Genomic DNA, 22,924 nt, shown 5'->3' with positions numbered 1-22,924 from the left:
TGAAAAATACCTGGAATTACCAAAGCAAGAATAGACATGTTTGTGAATCCTGGGATTTTGTTTTTCCACTTGACCCATTTTTCTGTGTAGTGCAAGAGCAGCTTGTTTGCATGTATTGAATTATGCTTGGAAATTGAACCATTAGTGGCCTTGCTGTGGTTCTGTATCAGGTGTATGGCGAATTTTAAATTCTGAACTTTTTTTAATATCTATTTTAAGATGGTAAACATAAAAATATAAGTCTGTTGATTATAGGGTTTTTTTCTATTATTAAAGCTAAGTTTTCTCAGCCTGAAAGAAGAGCATGGTTATAATCCATATAACTAACACAGCTGAAAACGATGGTGACTTTTTCTTTTTCTCAAACCAAAGCAGATTCAAACATATGTTTGATTATCCAAACATAAATTTATAAATTCTAAGAATGATAATTTTGCAAAAGCATGTTGCTCCCTCCACAATTAACGTTACATTTTTTACTGTCAGAATTTTGCTATGACCTTGTTTTTTTCACTTTTTTTGGTAAGGATTCCTGAAGTGGTATTTCCTTCTTCAAATCAAATGTTATTATTTCTCATGTTCATGGAGATTAACAAAATATGGTAAAGAAAGCAAGATCAACTACATTAAAATACTAAATACCCAAGACACTTTAAAAACAATTAAGCTGAAATTGGGAACCTAAGTTCTCCCAAAAAATACTTCTTGATGCAGTTGTATTCAACTGCCCAGTCTTTCAGATGTGAAATGCCTGATTTTGAGAAACTTCTCACCGGCGGGCAAAGAACTGGTGCTTTGCTCCTTCCAGGTGGAAGAACAGTCTGGCTCTCATTTACCAATTAAATAAGCATAGATGGAGGCTTTAAAATCTGTGATTTAATTTCATATTACACTCTGGGTTGAAGCAAGAGAAACAGATATAAACAGAAAACAAGGTGTAAATTTGAAACCACTTTTTGACTGATACCGTATTAATTTTTAAAAAAAGAACATACTGCTTTTTTACTGAAAGGAAGAAACCTCAGCCCTCCCTCATGTGGCAAATGGGTGACTGAGTTGCCCTGTAGATTTTCAGACTGACAATTAAGGTCTGAGGCTTATTTAATATATCTTCACATTCCACTAACACTATAAATAGAGAGATGCTAGAATGCTGTTTTTAAAATACCTTTATTTGAGGTGGGTGTTTTTCCCCGTAACTAGTTTTGTACAACAATGTGCAAGGTAAGTTCTGAGTAGAAAACCTAGTGTTCTTGGAAAGAAATAGAGGTATTCCTATTTCTGGCCTGTCCAACATGCTCTCATAGTCCTTGTTGCATATTGTTTACAAAGCTTTATTGAATAGTTAGCTCCACTTTCTCTGCAAATCTACTACCTTCAACTTCCAGAGTTAACATAAGTGTCACTGATTTGATTACACTTGGTATTACAGAAAACACTTTGTATTTTAAAAATTGTTCCTCAAACTACCCTGCTAGTTGAAAGATCAAGGGTACCAGAGGGTCAAGAAGGAACGGGTAAAGGATGCTCCACTGGGGTGTTTAAAAAGGAAAAAAAAACAAAAACCAAAAAAACAAACCACCCAGCACTCAAATCTCGTCCACCTTAGTGCCTGATGCCACGAATACATACACACATGAGAACCTTCATGGGCTTGATTAATCTAATTGAAGACCCAAGTAATCCAGGGAAGCCTGCAGATACTCACAGGGGTAAAAATATTTTTCACGTGACTGTGACGTTCAATGAAGTGTCAGCTGCCCCTGTGTCGGGATTCACAAGTGACCACACCACTTCCTCATGGCTGTGACATTTCTACACTACAAAGGTGTATGATCCTATCACTTGGCTGCATGGCCTGTCTGAAATCTTCTGTCCCCCCAAGCCAGTAGTTCTTGTACTTGTTTGTTTCCATTTCACAGTTTCCATGAAAAAAAGGGGAGAATGTACCCAAATAAGAATTTATGTATTGTAGTCAGATGCAAGATTTTTGCAGTCTTGAGGGACTGTTTCTGGTGATCGTGACAAAACCAGAAACATTCTTTGGCATGACCTAGGCACTGCTGGGGAACAGAGGTCTGTGGGGCCATCAGCTTGGTCCTGAGTGGCTCCTAGGTGGCCATGGCTATGGAAGAAGGCTGTCCATCTTTTAAATAATACTGTTTAAAGATACTAGTCACTTAAGAGAAACTTCTTCCCCCCCCCTGAATTCCTGGTAACTTCCAATTTAAAATATTCTCTATTCTCATGGTTGGCCATTGAATGAAACAAAAAGGAAAATTTGCTATCTGTCACATTTAATAAAAGTTTCTAAATGCACAGCTGTCATCCTAAGCATGGGATAGCTAGACAGTGCTTTTGGTTTAAGATCCTAAATATAACAATTGTTGTTAAAGCCAGATTTCAGAGTGTGCTTGGTTTTCAAATACCTTTTCATTGTGTCCTTCAAAATTTGCCACTGGCCAAAATTAGTGCTAGCAGAAGTTGAATTCTAGTAGTGCAGATTGAACTAAGAAATTAGTCTGAATTGACAGCTGATGCTTTTATTTTCATATACCATATGTGAATTAATTTTTTGTTTCTCTATAATAAGCATGTGTGCTCTCATTTCCATAAATCTGAAAGCTTCCAGTACATTAAAAAGACCTGGGGAAATGGCAGCTGGATAACTTACTTTGAAATTTTGGCTTTAATCATTTCAGTAACTTTACCACTTAAAACCGCTTTACTGTCGGAGGTAAACTTTATTTTTTTGAAACCGATGTTAAAGCACATTGAACAGTAGTTTTGACTGTTACTGATTCAGCTTACTTCTGGATTAGCAGTGCTAACCAAGTTTGTGTATTATTTTTTTAGGCTTCAGTTTCTCATTTTTGAGTTTGCATTTCAGATCATCTTCTTGGTATTAATGAGCTAATATACGTAGGTATATGTCAGGTTTTTACTGCTGAAATGACCAAAATAATTTTCTGTAAAATCACCTTTTTGAACTCCCTCTGGTTTAGCAAACAATCCAGTGAGATAGCCGTTTTTCCTGATTGGACCATCCTGCATCAGCTGTAAACAGTCCTGATGAGGAGCAAAAGGAAGGCAGGTGTCCCTAAGCTGCTGTGGTGCAGGCATTGATGAACCTCTGTGGAAACCCTTTGGTGTTCTCTAAGCTCTTATTCTCAACTAAATGGTTGGTTTGGTTGTTCCAGAGATCTTCCTTCCCTTGAAAAGCCACTTTACTTCTGGTGGGCATCACAGTATTGGTTTTTAAGAGGCGTTCTGTTGTTTATATAGACATTTGATTCTGGAAAAGGGAGTTCATTACTGGCACTTTCCTGGAAGAGGTGCAGTCGGCATCCCAAGGACCAGCACTAGGCTTGTGCAAGGAAAGGGGAGTTGTGATCCCAGTCCCAGTGAGCAGCCTGGGTGGGTGTGGTGGCAGAGCTGCACTATGGCTGCCCAGCCTCCAGCTGCCTGACCCACCATACCGGGTGGGTCAGCTGCAGCTGGCCGCAGGTAAGGCTGTTCCTTGGCTGTGGGGCAAGGAAAGGCCCAAAAGAGCAGGCAGCAACCTGTTCTGCTGTTGAGAAGCTTCCCATGCCAGCTTTCTCAGCCCTGGTGGCTCCTGGTGCAGCCCGTGGTCCTGGAGCCAGCATCCCCACTCCTGCCCTCAGCAGGTGACAGCAGAGCTAAAATCTTCACAACGGGCCCCCTTTACTCTGCTACAATGATCAGGCATTGATGATCATTTTTCACTTCTAAATGATTCAAATAGACTGAGTTTTGACTGAGTCATTTGTGCAGAAGTTCAAAATCTATGAGATCACCTGGTGAATGCTAAGGACCGTTCCCAGTTTAAATACAGTTTCAGCATCTCCCCAGCTGTGGATGATGTAGGGATTGGATGCACACAGGAGGACTAACTCAAGGTTGCTCTGTCACCCAGTGAGCTGTTGCCTTAATTTCCATCTGACAGCACTTTATGTACAAGGCGTTGCAGGGAGTTGAACCAAGTATAGAAGGCCAGGTGTTCAGGAGGTAAGACAGGAAGAAGCTGCAGCTCATTTACACTGAGAAAGCAGAGCTGGAGCTTCCCCTTCAGGTGGTCAATCAACCTCATTATAATTTTATTTTTTATATTATGAAAACTCTATGCAACAAGCCTCCACCATCAGAGACTGCTGTCACCACAAGTGCTGGCAGCAAAACCTGATGATGGAAATGGATGAACAGAGCCAAGGACTAAGCGAGATGAGCTCAGTTTCTAGTGTAAACACTTATGGCAGGTTTAAATAAAAACCCCATAATCCCCGGCTCAGAGCTGGTATACCTTTTCAGAAACTCTTTGATAATCAGGGCAGGCTACTGCAAAGCAGCTGGCCTGAGAGGAGTGTGGTAGTGCACTTGTACAAGCAAGGACAATGATATTTACATCCATCCGTAATAGCCAAACCTTGCTCAGAGTCCATTTGGAGAACCTATGGGTCAGCTTCATTTATAAAAGTTTGGCGTTGCACTCTGCAGTGGGAAAGTGATTGGAAAAGGAAAATGCTATTTCCCAAACTTTCTGTGTTTCTATAACTTCTTATCTGCTGTGTCATCAAGTTCAGCTGTCAGCTCTGAGGGTCACATTTTGTTCTACCTAATTGCCTGTGATAAAGACAACAGAATAGAAATATAAGTATTGCTTATGGTACTTTGGCACCAAAGAGCTTGCTGTGTTGCCAGAGTGGGAAATGCTGGGTAATAACCAAAATTTATTTGCCAAATAAATATATTTTCTCGAATCAGCTGCTTTTCTTGCAAACCTGCTTGGAAGAGAGCACTTCTTAGGGTGAACCTTCAAAGGTCAATACCTTCCTGTCCAAAGCAATTCCTGAGTGATAGTTATCATCTTGTTTATCTGTTACCTCTGTCCCTGCTGTGCAGATGCTGGTTTTGGGGCTGGCCAGAGCACTACCCTGCACCTCAAAAAAGTTAACATTTGGCCAAATCCCATTATGTCCCTTCTCAATTAATAAGGTGAAAATAGAAGCTGCCTTCTCACCTGTAGATATATAATTTAACTACAGGTCTGTTTCCTCCTCTATGCATAGAGACTTTGCAGACTTCGATGCCTGGGGATGCTAAACAGGAATTTAGGCAAGATCTCCAGGATTTAACTAAACCAGTGGTGAGATGTTGCCTTACAGGGGGGTCACAGTGCACCCAAAGTACCCCACCCACCCTCCCTCTTCCAGATATTGTACATTGCATGATGGTAACCAGGATTAATCCGGACTAGCCCTCCGCACAGCAAATCTCCGGGGTCAGATAATCCCGTTGCAAGCTGTCCCTTTCCACCCCCGGAGGACCCTGAATTAGGTCAGACGGGATTAAATCTGCATTTTATTTTCATTTATTTATTTATTTGTTTCCGTGCTGGTTACACGCAGGGCCAGGCGGGGAGGAGGCGGGGAGGAGGCGGGGAGCGGCGGCGGCTTTAGCCGATGGCAGTGGCCGATGCCCGGCGGCGGGGGCCAGCGGCAGCCCGGCCATGGCGAGGAGCCGGGCGGCTTACGAGTACACGGAGGCGGAGGACAAGAGCATGCGGCTGGGCTTCCTCCTCATCGCCGCCGGCCTGCTCTCCCTCCTGGGTCTGGGCTGCTGCTGGCTTCGCCCGGCGCTGCAGGAGCGGGGCGGCGGCGGCTCGGCCAACTGCACGGTGCTGGCGGTGCGGCAGCTCGGGGAGCGCTTCGCCTGCACCTTCTCCTGCGGGGCCGCCTGCCGGGGCACCGCCCGCTACCCCTGCCTGCAGGTCCTGGTCCGCACCTCCCGCTCCCCCGCGCCCGCCCTGCTCCACGAGGACGAGCGGCAGCTGCGCACCAACCCCAAGGTGAGCCCGCGGGTCCGCTCCGCTCCGCTCCTCTCCCAAAGGCGGGCGGGGGTCCCGCCGCGGTCCCGGTCCTTCCACCGCTCCCGGCGCCCGCCCTCGGCTCCGGGCCGAGTCTCTTCTCTGGGAGGTGAGGGGTGGCAATAGAGAACTGGGGGAGCATCTGTCCGGAATGCCGCTCTGCTTGTTGCTCAGCAAAAAGTAATGTATCTCTGCAGAATATATCTATAAACATACTATATCTGTACATCTGTATTTATATGTTGTGTATATATGTGTAGATATATATTTATAGCGTCTCAGGGAAAGGTTTGGGCTCGATACTAAGAAAAGGTTCTTCATCCCAGTGGGTGCCTTCCAATTCGGGATATTTTGTGATTCTGTGTAGCACAGTGTAACATCCTGTGTCTAATGTACAGTGTACTATGTGGTGTATTACACTGTACTATATACTACATTTAGTATCACACACACAGGGATGCACACGGGCACTCTCACCCTCTCACCCTCTCACACTGGCGGCCAGCCCCGCTCTCAGCCCGGAGCGCAGGGGGAGCAGCGGAGGCTCCGCCGCCCTTCCCCGCCCGAGCCCCGGGACGCGGGTGAGGAGAGGAGGGGTCTGTGCTCGGGCCGTGCCCGGAGCCCTCATTGCCCGTCCCGGGGGAAGGGGAACTCCCCAGAGCCCCAGAGCGCACCGAGAAACGGCAATGGAGCCGCTGCTGGAGCGGAGCTGGGAGAGGCTGCACCAAAACACGAGTTTTGATTCTCAAACTCCTCCGTCACCAACTCGAAAAAGGATCAAATGAGGAATTCGTGAAAGTCGCATCTTCCAGCAAACTGGGGAAGTCTGAAGGCAATGTGTGATTTGTGCTTTCTCTTTCTTTAAAGGCAGTTGTTCTGCTTTCTCCTTTTCCTTTTTATGCTGGGCAAAGATAGTATTGACAGCACGGATCTGAGTGGAGAAGATCTTATTAAGTAGTTTGAAGAAGAAGAAAAAAATGTGTCGGAATCCTGTTACTCCTGAAAGAACTTGAAATTGGGAGTGTAGTGGAGAAGGAAATTCCACCTCTTTGACCGAGATGTGGATGTAACACAGTGCCAAGGGCCGTGCTGAGCACGGTCAGGGCTCTGTCTGCAGGAAGCCTGGCTGTCTGTCCAGCTGGGGTGTGCAGCCTCACACATCAGTCATCCTTGTGCTGGTGTGCTCCATCCCTTGGAAGGCAGGTGAAGTTTCACACTCAGGGTTTGAGGGTTGCGTTTTTCCTCTTGGCAGCTTGGAAAGGTGGTCAGGGTAAAAATCAGCAGAGTAAGTAGCAAGATGGTAAATCTGACAGGATTTGGATTAAATTGTTGGCACCGCTCAGAAGTGATGAGTGATTGGAGCTGCAGTGCTGGATGGAGCCTGATTGCAAAGCAGATGAAATGCTGACCCGTGAGGGAGCTTTGCAAACCTTTTCCTGGGAGTGCTGCTGCCAGGCTCCCTGTGGAGGGGCTGTGGTGGCAGAGGTGTGCTGGAGTGCTCCAGCTGCCCAAGCTCCAGAGCTTCTCTAAACGTCTCTCCATTTTCAGGTGGGCGGGGGGGAGTTGGTAAAATGCAGGAGAAAAGTGACCCTTTTGTTCTGGGGTGAAGATGACATGGCTCTGCAGAGGGTGCAGCGTGGCTCTCCCCAGGCACGGTCCGTGGCTCCCTTGTGGCCGCCTCCAGCAAGGATGGGAGCTGGGAGAAAGAAACTGGGAGATGGGAGGTGAGTGCTGGTTGTCACCAGAATGCCTGGGCTCAGTAACCCTGGCAGCATGCACAGGTTCAGCAGCAGCTTCCAGATTGGACTGTGACTGTAATACCTTTCTGAGTAGTCCAAGTGTTTAGTTTTGTTTTGGTTTTGCTTCTTGACCCTATTTTCTTCTGTGTTTCTGGAAGTGTGGTGGGAAGAGAAGGATTGCACCTGCCTAGGGACTGAATTGCAGTTGCAGGGGAGCACTCTGAGCTTCAGAAGTAATGCCTGTAAATGTCACTCAGAAAACTATTTTTATTTAACAATTAATTTTATGTTAATTCCTAATAAGAAAATAGGGCTGTTGCCAGTGCATGGTACTTTCCTGCTTTTACAAATATAATCTGTTTTCTTTACCTTTCACCTTGCATCTCTAGGTGTGGGCTGTTTACCCGGGGATGTTGATTGCTGAGGATTAAATCTGATTTACCAGATGTGAGCAAGCAGAAAGGATGCATTTTTTTGATGTAACTGCATTATTTGGTAGTAATTGAAGTCATCTCAGTGGAAAACTGTGTAGAAAAAAAAAGTGCTCTAATTATTTCCCTTACTTTAAGAGGCTTATGTAAAACAAATACAAAATAGGAAAAGTTGGTTAGGTCTCATCAGGAAAACATATCTTTTTAAGGGACTGAAGTCTGTATCTGTTGCTTTGGTTTTCCTGTATTTCCCTTAGTTCAATGTCTGTGGAGCCAAACAGTTGTACTCTCCCCTAATTTTTGATTTAAAATCTCATGTCTTTATAAGCTTTCAGGATTTTCTGCTGAAATACATTAGTTAAAGCCACAGAGTAGGGATCTGCTGGATTTAATACTTGGGGTCTCGTACGTATTTATGAACAAACACTTAGAGAGCTGTTTAACCCTTCCTGTTCTCATCACGTTTTTGCACTGAGCCTCCTTGTGTTCATGCACTTAGACATACATATGACATGTTAATCATTTCTAACTAGCTAGAAGGGAAAAAAAAGACCAATTTTGTTTTGATCAGTTTTTAAACTTTACTTTCTGCTTAGCTGCTTCTCTTTGTAGGGTAGCAATTTTTTCCTGTAAATCAATAGTGTGGAAAAGGCATAGTTCAGGCTCCTTACAACACACAACAATACTAAATCAGTTGGCAGCTTCACTTCCCCCAAAAATTCCCGGTGCATCTGATTAAAAATCCTCTACTTTCTGTAGTAGAGTGAGCTGACATAAAAACATATCACAGATATGAATCTGTCTGTTCTAGAGAGGAAAGACCTTTTTCTAGATGCAGGAAAAAAATTTTCTTTATTCTCTTGCTTTCTAAGATAATCACATCATTGTACAGCGCAGGATTCAGTTTAGCTCTTAAAAGATTATATAGCTGGGTCAGAGTTAATCCAGGAATGTGTATATAAAGCACCGGACACGATTACATTTGTGTCCAGTCTGAGTGATCTGTGGAATATTTTTTTTTTTTTACTTCTGTCTCAGAGGAAGAAATTTATTGGAGTGACAGTAGCCTTTCTTCAGCTGCCTTGATAGCAATAATAATCTCTAAGATAAGGCTTAAGAGGGATTAATTCCAAAGTCAATTTGTTGCTATCACTCTCCGGCCATTGGGTACGCTGGTGGCGCATACAGCCATTGCAGGGACCAGGCCATAGCTCTGCCTGGGGGAAATGACAGGGGAGTATGTCAGCTGCTAAAAAGGGCTCCTTTCTGGATTTTTGGACATTTCCCTTTCTACATCTGCAGTTAAGTGTAGGGTTGGAAGAAGTTGCCCCTTGTTTTGCCAAAGAAACTTTTAGGGGAGTGACTGGTGAGACAGATGTTAGCAGCTGTGCAGCACAACCAGGTTCTCCCCAGGCGAGGGAACAAACCAGCTGCTGCCCCTTGTGTGCACTGCACATCTGCCCATGCTGCTGTCACACTTCTCTGTATAGTGGCTCCACCTGACAAGATGATGTGCAGTGATCTCTTCTGTGCACTTGTAAATAGAATTGGGATAATTTTTGGACTCTTTTAAATATGACCTGTGGCAGAGGAGGTTTCATAACAAAATACAACTTCACAATAATTTTGTGAAAGTCTGGTGAAGCATTCCGACTGTGTTTGGGCTGGTACCTGCTACAGGCAAACTATGCAGATGCTGCCTAGCAATTCCTCTGGAAGCGGGCCCAGAGGCCATGGATAAACTCTATCACCTACTTGTCTCACCTGGGGCACAACTCTGCCTCGAGCCTCTGTGAGGGGTCATGGGTCTGATCACTCCTGGTGGATTGTGCTGATGATGTTCATCTTCGCTGACAGATGCAGGTGAAAACCAGAGAGGGTGCTCAGCTCCAATTCCCTCAGGACACTCAGCTGGGAGGGGGCAATTTTTTGTACTAATGGAGTGAATCCACCTGCTCGTGTCCTGCCTCAGTGGGATGAGCAGCGCTTCCCCCCTTCCATGCCATGAAGGTAACTCAGTAGTGAATGACACACACAATTAGGAGAAGCTCATATTTTGTTTGGTGTGGTGGGTTGACCCCACACCTGGCTGGACTTCAGGTCCCCAGCCAAGCTGTTGTATCATTCCTCAGGTGCACAGGGGAGAGAAAATATAATGAAAGGCTTGTGGGTTGAGATAAGGACAGGGAGAGAACACTCACCCTTTATCGTCATGGGAAAAATTACTTGACTCAGGAAAATTAATCTGCTTTATTGCCAATTAAATCAGAAAAGGGTACTGCATAAATAAAATAAAATCTAAAAATGCCTTTCCCCTACCCATCTGCTCTTCCTGAGCTTAACATCACTCCTTATTTTCTTTACCTCCTCCTTCCCACAGGCACAGAGGGACAGGGAATGTGGGCTGTGGTCAGTTCATGACACTCCTTCCTCTTCACATTCTTTCCTTGCTGCAGTGTGGGGTCTCTCCCACAGCAGACAGTCCTCCATTACCTTCTCCAATGTAGTCCTTCCGCAGGCCATAGTTCTTTACAAAGTGCCCCAGCATGGGTCCCCCACAGGGTCACAAGTCCTGTGAGAAAACCTGCTCCAGCGTGGGCTCCACTCTCCAGAAGATCACAGGTCCTGCCAGGACCCTGCCCCCATGTGGGCTTCCCTCAAAGTCACAACCTCCTTTGGGCATCCCTTTGCTGTGATGTGGGGTCCACCATGGGCTGCAGGTGGATGTCTACTCCAGCACATGTTGTGGGGCTTTGCCACACCAAACAAATGGTACATGCTCTGTCCCATAATTCACCAGGAGCCAGGAGGATGGTCCTCCACATGTCACTTGGAAACTGAGTTTGAAGTCTTGCCCCTGAATTATTTTGGTTTGTCTTCTGTTGGGCTAAATTGCTTCTACTTTGGGCTGGGATGTCTCTTCGCATTTGAAACTTTCTTGGACTTGTCTTATAGTCTGTGATGTCTGTCTTTTTTATTAAAAACATGACTGAATTAGGCAAGAATTGATCTTTGAAAAGCATGAAATGCAACCTGAAACTTAAACCATAATCAAGAGTTCATGATTTGTTCTTTCTCTATGATACAGAAGAGTATCTGCCCGCATGAAGTGTTCAGAAGGACTAGGAATCTTCCCATGCATCTGCAGGGACACTGAAGCAGGAACATCCAGGAGCAAACAGAGATACAAATCCTACAAAACCTTGGTGTAAATGTATTAGCTGTTCACTGACATTTTTATTGGTGTCCTAGCTTGCTTTCAGTTGGCATTTGTTTATGTTTTGACATCAGTATTTCACGCCATGTCTTGTAAGGGAGGACTACAGAATTAATTTCTCAGAAACAGCCTATTGCCAAAGTGAGTGTTATTTCACATTCATCCATCAACTCACAGCAGCAAAATTTGTGAGGATATGATCTTATCTGCCTGCTGAATCTGCTTTGGAGAGTGATAGAGCTGGTCAAGCAAAGTGCCCTAGAGGTGTGCTTGGGAGGCTGAGTAAAGAGAGATCCAGCCCCTATGTGGATCGGAAAGGGACAAAAAGCACCTTGGGTTGGTGGGGACTGTGCTGACATCCTGGGGAGGCAAACAAGCTCCAGTTTTAGTGCAGCAGCTGATATGTTCACACTGGGATTGCAGCTTGGGTGTTTTCTGTGGCTCTGGGGCTTTGTCACATTGAGTTGATGTTTCAGGGTGGCCCCTGGGATTCATATTTGGACAGGGACCACTCCTCTCATCAAGACTGTTAATCCTCAACAGGCGGAAGCAGTGAGGTCACATCATTTATGGCAGGACCCCGGGTATCTCCTTTGTGTTTTCCACATGAAGATAAAGAGGAAGAGATAGAAATGTATCCAGCATGCTCTTTCTGTCAGTTTGGCTTACTTGTGCAGAGAATGGTGTGAAGTTTGAGTTATGGAAAGCTCTCACTGTTGCACCCAATTTCCAGGTGTCCCTCCTGTAGATAATGGCAATATTCCCATAAGCTGTCTTGCTTTGGCATGGGAAAATACAGAAGTGTTGTCTGGAGAAACTGTCTGTGGGCCCCTTTACCTCTTCCAGACCAAGAAAAATCCCTGCCCTGAAAAACTCAATTTTTAATATCTTTATATTGAGCCAAGAGCATGAGGACTGATGGGAAAAAATGTGAAGTAATCTATAATGAAATGTCCTGGGAGACTGTTCAAGCTTGATACTTGTCTGTTCAGATGGACATATCTTGGGAAAAGAGACCTTTCTGGTTGTTTCTAAGCCTGAAACTCAGGATGGGGCTAACAAACAGTTCCCCAGGTTATGAACTTTCTGAAGGATTCAAGTAATATTTTGTGGGGGTGGAAGGTCTCTGAAGGATCCAGAGAAAGTTTAACCATGACTGGTGGGGCAGTTCCACTTTCATAGCAGAGGATATCTGTAGGCTCAGCCAGGAGGAAGAAACATTTCAGAGAATAGAGGAAATATGTGTACTGGAGCCAGTTACACAGCAATAGGAGTTTTGAGGTAGCTGGGTGAGTTTAGGCAAAATAATGTCTATTGGTACTTAGCTGTTTTGTCTAGTTCTGCATTTTGTGTGCTAGCTAAATAGTGGCTGGTTTGGGAGCTCTTTCTGGAGCCCCTAAAAGCTGGGGGCTACCTACAAGCTGGGGGCTTGGGAAGAGCAGGGTGGTGATTACAGTCAGATGTGGGCAGTGAGCACACAACTTGTGGGATATGGCACCATTTCCAAAGCAGGAAATTCTCCATAAAGGAAAACATCAGAGTGGAGGATGTTGGAAGTGCTGGACCCCGGGCCAAGCAGGGAGGAGGGGACCAGCTGGGATGGTGCAGCACGTTGGTTGCTGTCAGGGGGTCAGAGCAGAGCCAGCAGTGTTCTCAGGTGTCTTTGTGCCAAATTCGCTGACTCTGCCCAGCTGCTTTGCAGACGTGTTTATGCACCGGGAGTGTGGAGGAAAAAGGGGGGTGTTTGATGCTTCCAAAGTTGACAACCAAAACAAAAATTCTGCTGACCAAGGAATATTATCTAAGATGGCAATAGTGTGTGATAAATCCTGCATTCTGGTTTCTGAAGTAGAGTGGTGTTGCCACTCATTTCTGTCCTTCATCATCAGCAGTGGGACAATCCTTGTTTAGGGTCCTGTGAACAGGGAACTAAAGGGAGCTCTGTGCCATGGCAATATCAGACAGGAGTCCATGGGAAAATGGGGATCCTTGCATGTGGAAAAAGTAGGTTTCAGTTTGGAAGCAGCAGTGGAGACCTTGCAGATTCTTTCATTCTGGAGCATGCAAGACACTGGTAGCAATCGCAGGTGCTGGCAGAAGTGGTCAGATTTTACATGATCAGGGGAAAAAATCCTGAGATTTTCCCCTTGCCCTTGGAATGACAAATCTTCAAGCTGTTGTATGGAGAACATGAACTTGTAGGTCTGTACATCTTGGGTATAATGTGCAGCTAAGGGTAAGGTAGAGCCCTGTGAAACCTCAGCAGGAGAGGAAGCACTCGCTAGGCACAGTGAGTCAGGGTGACTTTTATTCTCATGTTAGAGAGGGTGTCACTCTCCTTGCTGTTACTGCCTTCAGGATACTGTGGAGAAATCAATATTGTGATCATATGTGGGCCTCCCTTTAGGGGCTTCCCACACCCTTCACCTCCTGCTTCCTCATCCTTCCTAAATAGGAGGCTTTTTTGCTACCTTCCCAGTCACACATTTTTTTTGTTTGCAGCTCCCAATTTTGAAGGAATTAAAATTCAGTGTGTGCACCAGGGACCTTGGTGTCCATATACCCTGCAGGGTGCAAAGCCTCTGTGTTAAGGGAGGATCAGTTCAGCTGTGTTACTCAGTGTGGTTCAACACCTCCTGTCATGATCTCCTCTACGGATGCCTGGTAAAAATGAGAGGAATTATGCTTGGACACTGAACTCTGATCATGCTGACACTTGATTCAGTGCACTGTTTATTTTCTGTTGTTTAACTGCCTGTGGCTAGGACTTAAGGGTGGTGTGTCAAAGACTTGGAAACCTGAGGTATGTGTGTGTGTGTGACCTGAAGGGGAACCTCTGAAAGCCCAGTCCCAAGGGCACCAAGCTGGAGGAGGAATTTCCCTTGATCTCTGGGCTTTGAGCAGATGTCTGAGTGTGAGATCTGCAGACAGCTCAGCTACATGCTCAACTCTCTTTGACTTCTGTACAGCAGAAGCAGATGCTGAGCCTTTCTTCTGAAGCAGGGCTGCGAGCCTTATTTCTTCTTTCCTTGTCCTGTAACAGTGGAAGAATACCTTCTTTTATCAGTGAACAGCAGCCAGATATCGCATCATCTGGGAAAGCTTGTTGCATTCTTTGGGTTATTTATTAGCATGATACTTAACAAACCTTGTGATTATGTGTCTCAGTGATTATGTGTCTCACTGAAAATAGGAAGTTATTCAAATCCAATCCATGCAGCTGCCTAGGACTATATCAAAATGAAATGATCATTTTCACATTCATCATGCCAATCCCCAAGATGTTATGAGGTGGTTTGGTATAAGAGTGGAACAAATATGGCAAAGCCTTTATTTTCTTTCTGAATGCTACAATACTCTTTTCCAGTACCTGTACAGAATAATTAGCAATTGAAGTTCCGCTAATATTTCTTTTCAGTTTCTTTGGAGCTTTTGTTTATTATTCTCTGTCCATTTCAGCCACCCTGGTATCATGAGGAAAATGCAGAGAAGTGATGCCCTGTGTTCTTGAGCACAGCAGTAACTCTGTTTTGCAATGTTTCTTGGCAGTGTTCATACATCCCTCCCTGTGCAAGAGATGATCAGGAGAACTCTGAGAACGTCACGTACAAGCAGAAATACTGGAAAGAGAAAGTGGGTTCTCAACCATTTACATGCTATTTTAACCAGCACTTGAGGTGAGTAATCTCCATTTGCCTAGGCAGGAGTGCTTATGCATCTGCTTAACAGCTGTCTATTGGTTCTGTTTGAAAATATATATAAATGCATGCATATGCATATACACACACAGAGACCCTCCTCTAGGGCAATGTGGTTTTATCACACAGAGCTCAGTGCAGAACTTTGCGAGACACCTCTTTGATGAAAAGCTATACAGAAAGGAAAGGAGTATTTTTATCACTTGAAGTAAAAATACAAACTTCTGAGAAAAGTTTTCCTTAAAACATGCAATTTTTAAAGCAAAAAGCATCTTGGCCTTTAACACTCAGATGGCAGATTTCTGGTGTTTATACTAACATCCCTTTCCTCCACAGAAAAGAAAGCCTACTGAGTTCAAGGAAGAAAAGGGGAGATCAGCAAATATTACAAACTAACTGATAATTGTGTAAAAATTTTGTAATTGTGTTCATAAAGGATTAATGGATCAGATATATGTAATAAACAGCAACAGAACTGCCAGGTTTCGTACATGCTTGCAGAGCAGAAAGTTGTAACCTAAAGCATCTCCCCTTCTCTTTCAGTTCTTACTTTTACTGCCAGTGTTGATGTGACTTCAATGTGTATGAGAGTGATGTGTGGTTTCCTTCCTTCAGTAAACAGAAAGCGGAGGGAGTCCTTTTTCCTGACTCTTTCTGATGGTGATATGCCAGGAAATAAAAGGTAACATGGCTGCAGGAGGAAGTTAGTCCTATCCCACAAACACTTGGAAGTTAAATAGATGAGGGAATAGCTCATGACTTGCAGGTGTAATTCAGGGCTCAGTGTGGGAGTGTTGGCACCAGATATTTAAGTTCAGAAAGACAAACAGGAGGAAAATGGATGGCAGGCAGAGAAATGCCTGACTCTCCTGTGGGTGTCCTGCTGAGTGCCTTGGGGGCTTCAGGTTTGTCCTAGGCTGGCTATAATCATTTCCCTGGAGAGACTGTAGACCTAGTCAGCATGCCCTGGATGAGTTTGTTGTCCTTGGTTAACTCCTTGCAGAGGGACACCACCAAAACCTTGTAGATTTTTTTTTTTTCATTGCTTACAGCATGCAGAAGTTAAAACTCAGGGCACTCTGTGTAGTGACATCAGACCTGTCATTGTGGACCTTTTTGGGAGTCCTCTGGTCCACAAGGTGCCAATGCTTGGATCTGGTAACCAGGAGCTGAGTTCTGATTTTGGTTTTTCTGAGCGGGCAGGTGTTGGCAGTTCTTTGTACTCCTTTTAACTGGGACTTGCAGGACTCACTGCCCAAGTGAGCAGGAGTGTCAGAAACATGGGATTGTCTGCAGGAGAAGTCACGGCTAAGATACATCTAAACTGGTGTGGAAAGGATGATGTGAAATTTAACTTTTTTAGTCAGGAGCCTTATATCTTACTCCAAAGTAAATTCCCGATACAGGTCAGATGCCCAGAGATGCTTGTTTCTCTCCTGCAAAGGAGTTTAGGGTGGTAGGTGTCCTGGGCTTGGTGAGCTGATTCTCACATTACATTTTGGTAAAGAAAAGACAAAGCTTTTGTGAGGCTGCATGCTGCCTAGCATCTGACATTTATGTAAGCTGGCACTGAGGAATTGTGCAGCACTCAGAAAGGGTTTTTTTCCCTAAAGATGCTGAATTCTATACTGCTAAAAGCTCTTGGCAGCACAATGGCTGCCTTGAAACACTGCCTTTTGCTGATCATACAACAATTCATACACAGCATAAGAGAGGCTTGCTGCCAGAGATACTAGAAGATAGTCTAAACCAAAATGTGTACATCATCTATGTTTTTTTTTTCTGGAGATAGCAATGAGCTTTGGGAGATAAGTTCTGCTGACTAGGAATGTGCTTGCTTGGGTATACTTTTAGAGCAATGATGACTAAGCAGCCTGCAAAGCAGTAAAAAGAAACCATAATGAACTCAGGAAGAAATCTGTTCCTTTCAAAATAGAAGTGTGCATATTTCTGACAGTATTTCTTTCACTGTGTGGATAAACTAACTGTTCTCTGTCAGTCTGTATAAAACATACAGTAAATAGTTCCTTAGAGAATGTAGTATTTGTAATTTTAATACTTCCTCTTTTGAAACAGCAGAATAAAATTCTAGGTAAATGTACAGGCAATGAATGAACATTATCTCCTCTTCCTCGAATTTACTTCATCTTCATTGTCAGAACTGTTGCTGCGTGCAGAGTGTACTGTTGGGTAACATCTCCCTTTCAGTTTGGGGGTTTCAACAGGTTACTTTGAAAAGATGAAAAAAGGGAGGCCATTCTTACGGTTCAAAGTTATACAAAAGGGATGAGAAGCCGACTTGGCAATTTCAACCACTCTTAGTTACTGTAAATCAAACTGCCCAGCAAAATTAGCTGCCTGACATTTATCTTAGGGAACCAAAGTGCAGCTTATCTTGGAATGCTTTACTGAAGAGCGATGTTTTGCTTTGCCATTGTAGGCACTTAACTTTAGAGTCCCACTCTTCTCTGACAAGGTTTGGGAGGAGGAGTTCAGGCTGCATAGGGAAGTTGCCATTCTGGATCTCTGGTGAAGGTGCCTGTTTATTGACATGGTGATACCCCAGCCTAAAGGAAGCCCAGGACAGCAGAAACCAACCTTCAGTGTTTCAGACTCTAAAATAAAGGACAAATTCAGATGAAGTTCTCAGGCTGTTGCCAAAGGTCTGAGAAGGCACTGGGCTCTAGGGCTTTGGCATTCTGGATCTCACACTGAGTGTCCCAAGGGTCTGCAGTCATGACCTCATGCAAACAAGGGCCACAGCTGTATGCCCTAAAGTGGGAGGCCTGCAGGAGCAGGCAGGATGGGGAGATCCTGTTGCTTTATTTCTTCATGTTCCAGGTCTCATTGACATTCACAAGAACAAAAGGGAGAAACGGAGACTGCCATGAGCTCAGACCTCACTGTCTCATGGCATGCAGCAACAGGCAGAGCAACCTGTGTCAAATCATTTCTTATTAGTGGCTGATTTATGTGGCATTATTTCTTGTTAACTCTGGGTTTGTCCCATACGCAGGAATGCTCTGTGTTTCCTTTGCTGTGGCACAGCAGATGAGCCAGCCACGCTTTAACCTCCTCTGTGTTTGTTGTAGGATGCTGTACACAAATTCATCAGAGATTTGAAGAGCAAACCCTGTCAAGTGATTACTGACAACCTGTATGCTGTTGGGATGCCCTGCAGGGTTCCCACTTATCTCAGAATAATTATGTGTGTAAGCCAAGGGTGCTCAGGTAGCAGGGCTTCTCATCCATAAAATGTTGGAATATAAATCTTGGTTTGCTCTGTTACTTCACAATTTTCTAAATTAATTCCCTCCACCTGTGGAGCAGTGCTTGGGCCCGAGGGGGAAAGGACTTTTACTGACAGTAAGACACTGTGCTGCCTCTGAATGCAGACATCCAGCTGAGGATCTCTGCATCTTGCAACAATAAGGGAAAAAATTACTGCTTGTCAGAGTGAAGGGATGTGAATATTTGTAGGGAGAAAAAAAAAAAAAAAAGAGTGTATTGTAAACATCTTTAAGTCCAGATTGTTTGAATACAAAAATATTTGTATTTGTAATATTCCCTATCCTGTGCCTCCACCTGTTAGCTATTGTTGTATGACAAGGTTCACAGTGTGGTTCATAAGTGATGGCTGAAATGTTTACGTGCCTATAACCTTTTGGTCCTACGTGACTTTTTGGTAATCCCTGCATTGCAATTCTCCCCATGATGTTCAGTAATTGCTCTGAAGGCTCTGATGGAGTCCTGTTTCATCTGGTGTCTGTTTGAACCACCTGGCAGAACCTAACAGGGATGTGTTGTATAATGCAACAACTAATCCAGTTAGCCCTGCTCAAAGCTCCACAAGGGTCTAGCCCTGAGCTCAAAGTCCTGCTAAAAATAAGTCCTGGTCTCACCTTTTAGCAATGAAAATAAAATTCCTTCCTTGTCTGTTCAGTGAAAGGGAAAGCTGTGTTTTCAGGGTTAAGGCACAGGCTTCTTTAGGAATTTTTTTTTTTTTTCCAGTTTGTTTGTTGTTTCACCCTAGGTCTGCTGCTGGGCAGTGGTGGTGCTGCACAGTGCCCATCACAGCTCACAGCAAGAATCAGGTCTGAATGCCTGAGCATGGCTTGCAATCACTGGGAGGTTTCCCCATTTTGCCCCCCTGGGTCTATTTCTTGCCTCTGCTGCTGTTTTGTGCACTGATAACTGGTATTAGGATTTTGGTTGCACCCCCTCAAGAGGCTTTGCATTTACTGGAAACCTGAATGGCAGCATTGCTAGAAAGAAGAGACTGCCAATATTCAAGCTTAGGGGGAATATGCACAACCCCTCTGCCAATATCTTTGAACTGAAGTACTATATAAAGAGTCACAGAGCAAAGACAGGTTCATTCAAGACACTGTACTTACAGGAGCAAGGCAACAAATTTAGTTATATCTGCTGATTTTCACAGGGAAAATAAATGTGTTTCTAGGCAGGAGGTACCTCCTTTGGGTTCAACATCACTGCCTCAGCTCCAGGGGAGTGATGTTCTTAGGCTTTCCAGCAGTCAGGTCTTTACCATGAGAAATCTTCCTCTGAGGACAGAGCACCTTTCCTTTTCTGTTTCCAAGTAAAACAACAAGCCTTCAGACTGTGGGAGCAGGCAGGTCATCTTTAAAAAGGTAGCATGAAAAGTCAAAACTGCTGGCTTTGCCAAGCAAATCCAAAGCAGTTACATTAACTGTGTTTCAAGTCCCACAGAATCACAAAATACTCTGAATTGGAAGGCATCCACAAGGATTATTGAATCCAGCTAACGACCCTGCACAGCACCATTCCCAAAAGTCACATGTGCCTGAGACTGCTGTCCAAATGTTTCTTGAACTCAGACAGTCTTGGTGCTGTGACCACTTCGCTGGGGAGCCTGTTCCAATGCTCAACCACCCTGTGGATGAAGAATTTTTTCTCTAAAAATCCAACCTTAAGCTCTCCTGACAAAGCTTCATGCCATTTCCTTGGGTTCTGTCACTGGGCACCAGAGAGAAGAGATCAGTGCCTGACCTTCCTCTTCCCCTTGTGAGGAAGTAACTGCAATGAGGTCTCCCCTCAGTCTTCTCTTCTCCACACTGAACAAAAGGACCTCAGCCACTACTCATATGTCTTCCCCTCAAGGCTCTTCACATCCTCATATCTCTCCTTTGGATGCTCTCCAACAGCCTAACATCTTTCTTATATTGTGACACCCAAAACTCCACACAGAAATCAAGTGCACAGGGACTCTTGCTGTACCTAAAAATAATGCCTATCTAAACCCGAACCTCAGCTCAAGACTTATTTAAAGGCTTTATCTTTGACTCTTTTCCAGGAGGGAAACTTTTAAATTACTAAGTCACAGTCACATCTATAGTAAGTGTTTAACATCCATTGCTGCTACCTTTGGTACCTATGTTTTTCAAAACATTTAGGATTCATAGATACTGCTGGTAGAGGCAAGGAGGTTCAGACCTTCGCGAGAGTCTCACCAAATTGTCCCTGTAGGAGCCTACTCAAGTCTACTGAAGCACTGCTCTCTGCAGACCCCAATCACAGCTTATTGCTGAAGTAGCCACTGCTGGGAAAGAGCTGAGCTGGGAGCCTTGGCCACCCTGGGGCAGGCTCTGGTCCTTATAGGGAGAGATTTCGTGCAGGCTGTTGCCTGCTGATGCAGCTGGGTTAGCCTGGGCCACCAGCAGTGCAGAGCTGGGGACAGGGACCAGCTCCCTGCCCAGACCCAAACCACAGCCAGGGCTTCATCAGGAGCCTCTGTGTAGCCCTGTGGACATACCAGTGGTCAAAGCTAAAGGTAAGGCTTTAATTACTATTTATATGCATTTCACAGGGCCTGATAACATTTGAGGTAGATATGTATAAATGCTGCCTGGTATTATGTTTTTGCCAGAGTGGTTTTGCAATCCACAGTCAGTGTGATACTGAATCTCTCATGGCTGTTTGTGACAACCACATTCCCTGGAAGACGAAATGCATCGACACTTCTGTGTCTTTCTTTTGTTTTCTATTTAATCCAAATTAACTTGTTAGCCTGTAAACACTGCAAGTGGAAAGTTCTCACAGTCTGCTCTGAGTGCTGGTAATAAAAAGGCAAATGAAAGCAGCGAATGAAATGGTTCACTTAATAATTTTCTAACCCTTTGGCAAATTAAGCACCTTTACCCTTACCATGTTAGATGACTTCCACTTATGATGAATTGCCAATATTGTGTTGATTTATATTTTCTCCATCTTCTGTTCCTCCTCTTTACAGGCCAGATGATGTGATGCTGAAGCGCACCCATGATGAGACTGTTCTCTTGCACTGCTTCCTCTGGCCTGTGGTGACTTTCCTGGTTGGAGTCCTCATCGTGGTCCTGACCATCTGTGCCAAGAGCTTGGCTGTCAGGGCAGAAGCAATAAAAAAGAAGAAGCATTTGTGAGTGGCAAGGCTGCTCATGGAAAAGAAAAACCTGCAAGAAGGTCTCAGGCGAGGCAACCTGACACACCTGCAGGTCTGTGGGAGCAGCCGGCAGAGTCTCCTTCCAGGGTCTGACCTGTGGTGGAGTTGCTCTTGTCTCAGGATTGTTCTTGGGAGATTGCCCCATGAAATGCCAGCTAATTGCTTCTTCTGCTATGGCACTAAATAAGTATATTCTACCAATAAAAAGAGAAAATCTACACTGCACCAAATATGCTGTGTGCTGTTAGTGCTGAAGAGCAGCCACCCAGAAACTGAGACAGTTTATAAAACTCCCTGATGGTGTTACTTTCACCTCCACAAAGTGATCTTTGCTAATGTTTAATATTAAATATTTAAAGTATTTCCTTTAGATAGAACATATTTCCAAAATAATAAAACTTTACCTTCTGTCTAGACAAAATCTTTCATCATCGCCCATTCACTGTGATGAAATGTAGAAATCTCTCAAAAATACTTCTAAAAACAATGAAACAGTTATTGGAAAAGATGATTAAATACTGGATCTAACTTTATTGCCTCAGTGGTATTCAGTCCCTACAGTTTTTCTTGTCCCCTCTCAGATACACTCTTCACGAATGCTTCAGGCTGTAAGGACCAGGGATTTTACAGTAATGGGGTTTTACATGAATATATTTTGCCAGCATCTTGCCCAAGTATTGGAGTGCCTGAGTGCTTGCTGAAGAGAGCCTGTGTGTTATTGGTGTGACTCACACCACCAGAGAAGGCTATCAACTCCGTGTAGGGATGTGGGTGTTTGAAGTGCCTATCCCAGCCACACCAGCTCCGTGAAGGCCCCCCCGGGGGAATGCTCCAGAAAACACACCACAGGGTGGGCATGGAATCTTGCTGGCTCTACTTTCTCTGCTTGCTCCAGCTCCTTGCTGTGTGTGATGGGAGTTCCAGCTCTAGTCCACTTGCTCAGCACAGGGTTCCATATTTCTGGCAGTCTCCCAGAGCACATTTCTATGTGCTGCATTCAGGGGCTGGGGCCAGAGCAGTTTCATGGCACTTGTCAGTGCCCCCACTGGGCTGCCCCCCCTGGGACCAGCTGTGCAGCTTGGCAGCACTGGAGTGCGGCAAAAAAGAAAAGCCGTGTGGCTTGGTTGGGAAAGTGAGTGATTACTGGCAAAGCACTTAAATCTACATTAACAATTCTGCAATTCTGAACATTCTGTGCATTGTACTAGTCTCTGATATTCTTAGTATTATGTGTAAATACCCTGGGGTTTATTGTGATTTTAACACACAGCAGAAATATTTCCTGAGGATGAGAAAAGTGATAGATTTGAAAGCCTGAAAGCTCAGTTGCCACAAGGCGTGTTGACAAACCTGCTTGTATTGCCCAGTGTCCTTTTCAGATTAATTGTATTGTGTGTTTTAGATTGATTTCCATGAGACCTCTTGTACACACTGTGCTGCCCAGTGATGAGGGTGATGCATGGCAAGGGCAGCAGAGTGACTGGAGGTCATTCGC

At 44.5% G+C, this 22,924-nt stretch overlaps 1 protein-coding gene across 1 annotated transcript; it reads left to right on the top strand.

Moving 5' to 3' along the window:
• Positions 1–5,527: 5,527 nt before the first annotated feature.
• On the top strand, positions 5,528–21,509 carry KCNMB4 (potassium calcium-activated channel subfamily M regulatory beta subunit 4; the record flags this gene model as incomplete). The annotated part of the gene is made up of 3 exons (XM_083860144.1): positions 5,528–5,866; positions 14,821–14,948; positions 21,241–21,509. 3 exons carry the CDS (start codon positions 5,528–5,530, stop codon positions 21,407–21,409), a joined length of 636 nt encoding a protein of 211 aa, XP_083716270.1. The 3' UTR covers positions 21,410–21,509.
• Between the last annotated feature and the right edge of the window lie 1,415 nt (positions 21,510–22,924).

The sequence above is a fragment of the Zosterops lateralis genome, assembly GCF_965231275.1.
Source record: "Zosterops lateralis genome assembly, chromosome: 4".
NCBI lineage: Eukaryota > Metazoa > Chordata > Aves > Passeriformes > Zosteropidae > Zosterops > Zosterops lateralis.
This window is presented reverse-complemented; position numbering and strand designations above follow the sequence as displayed.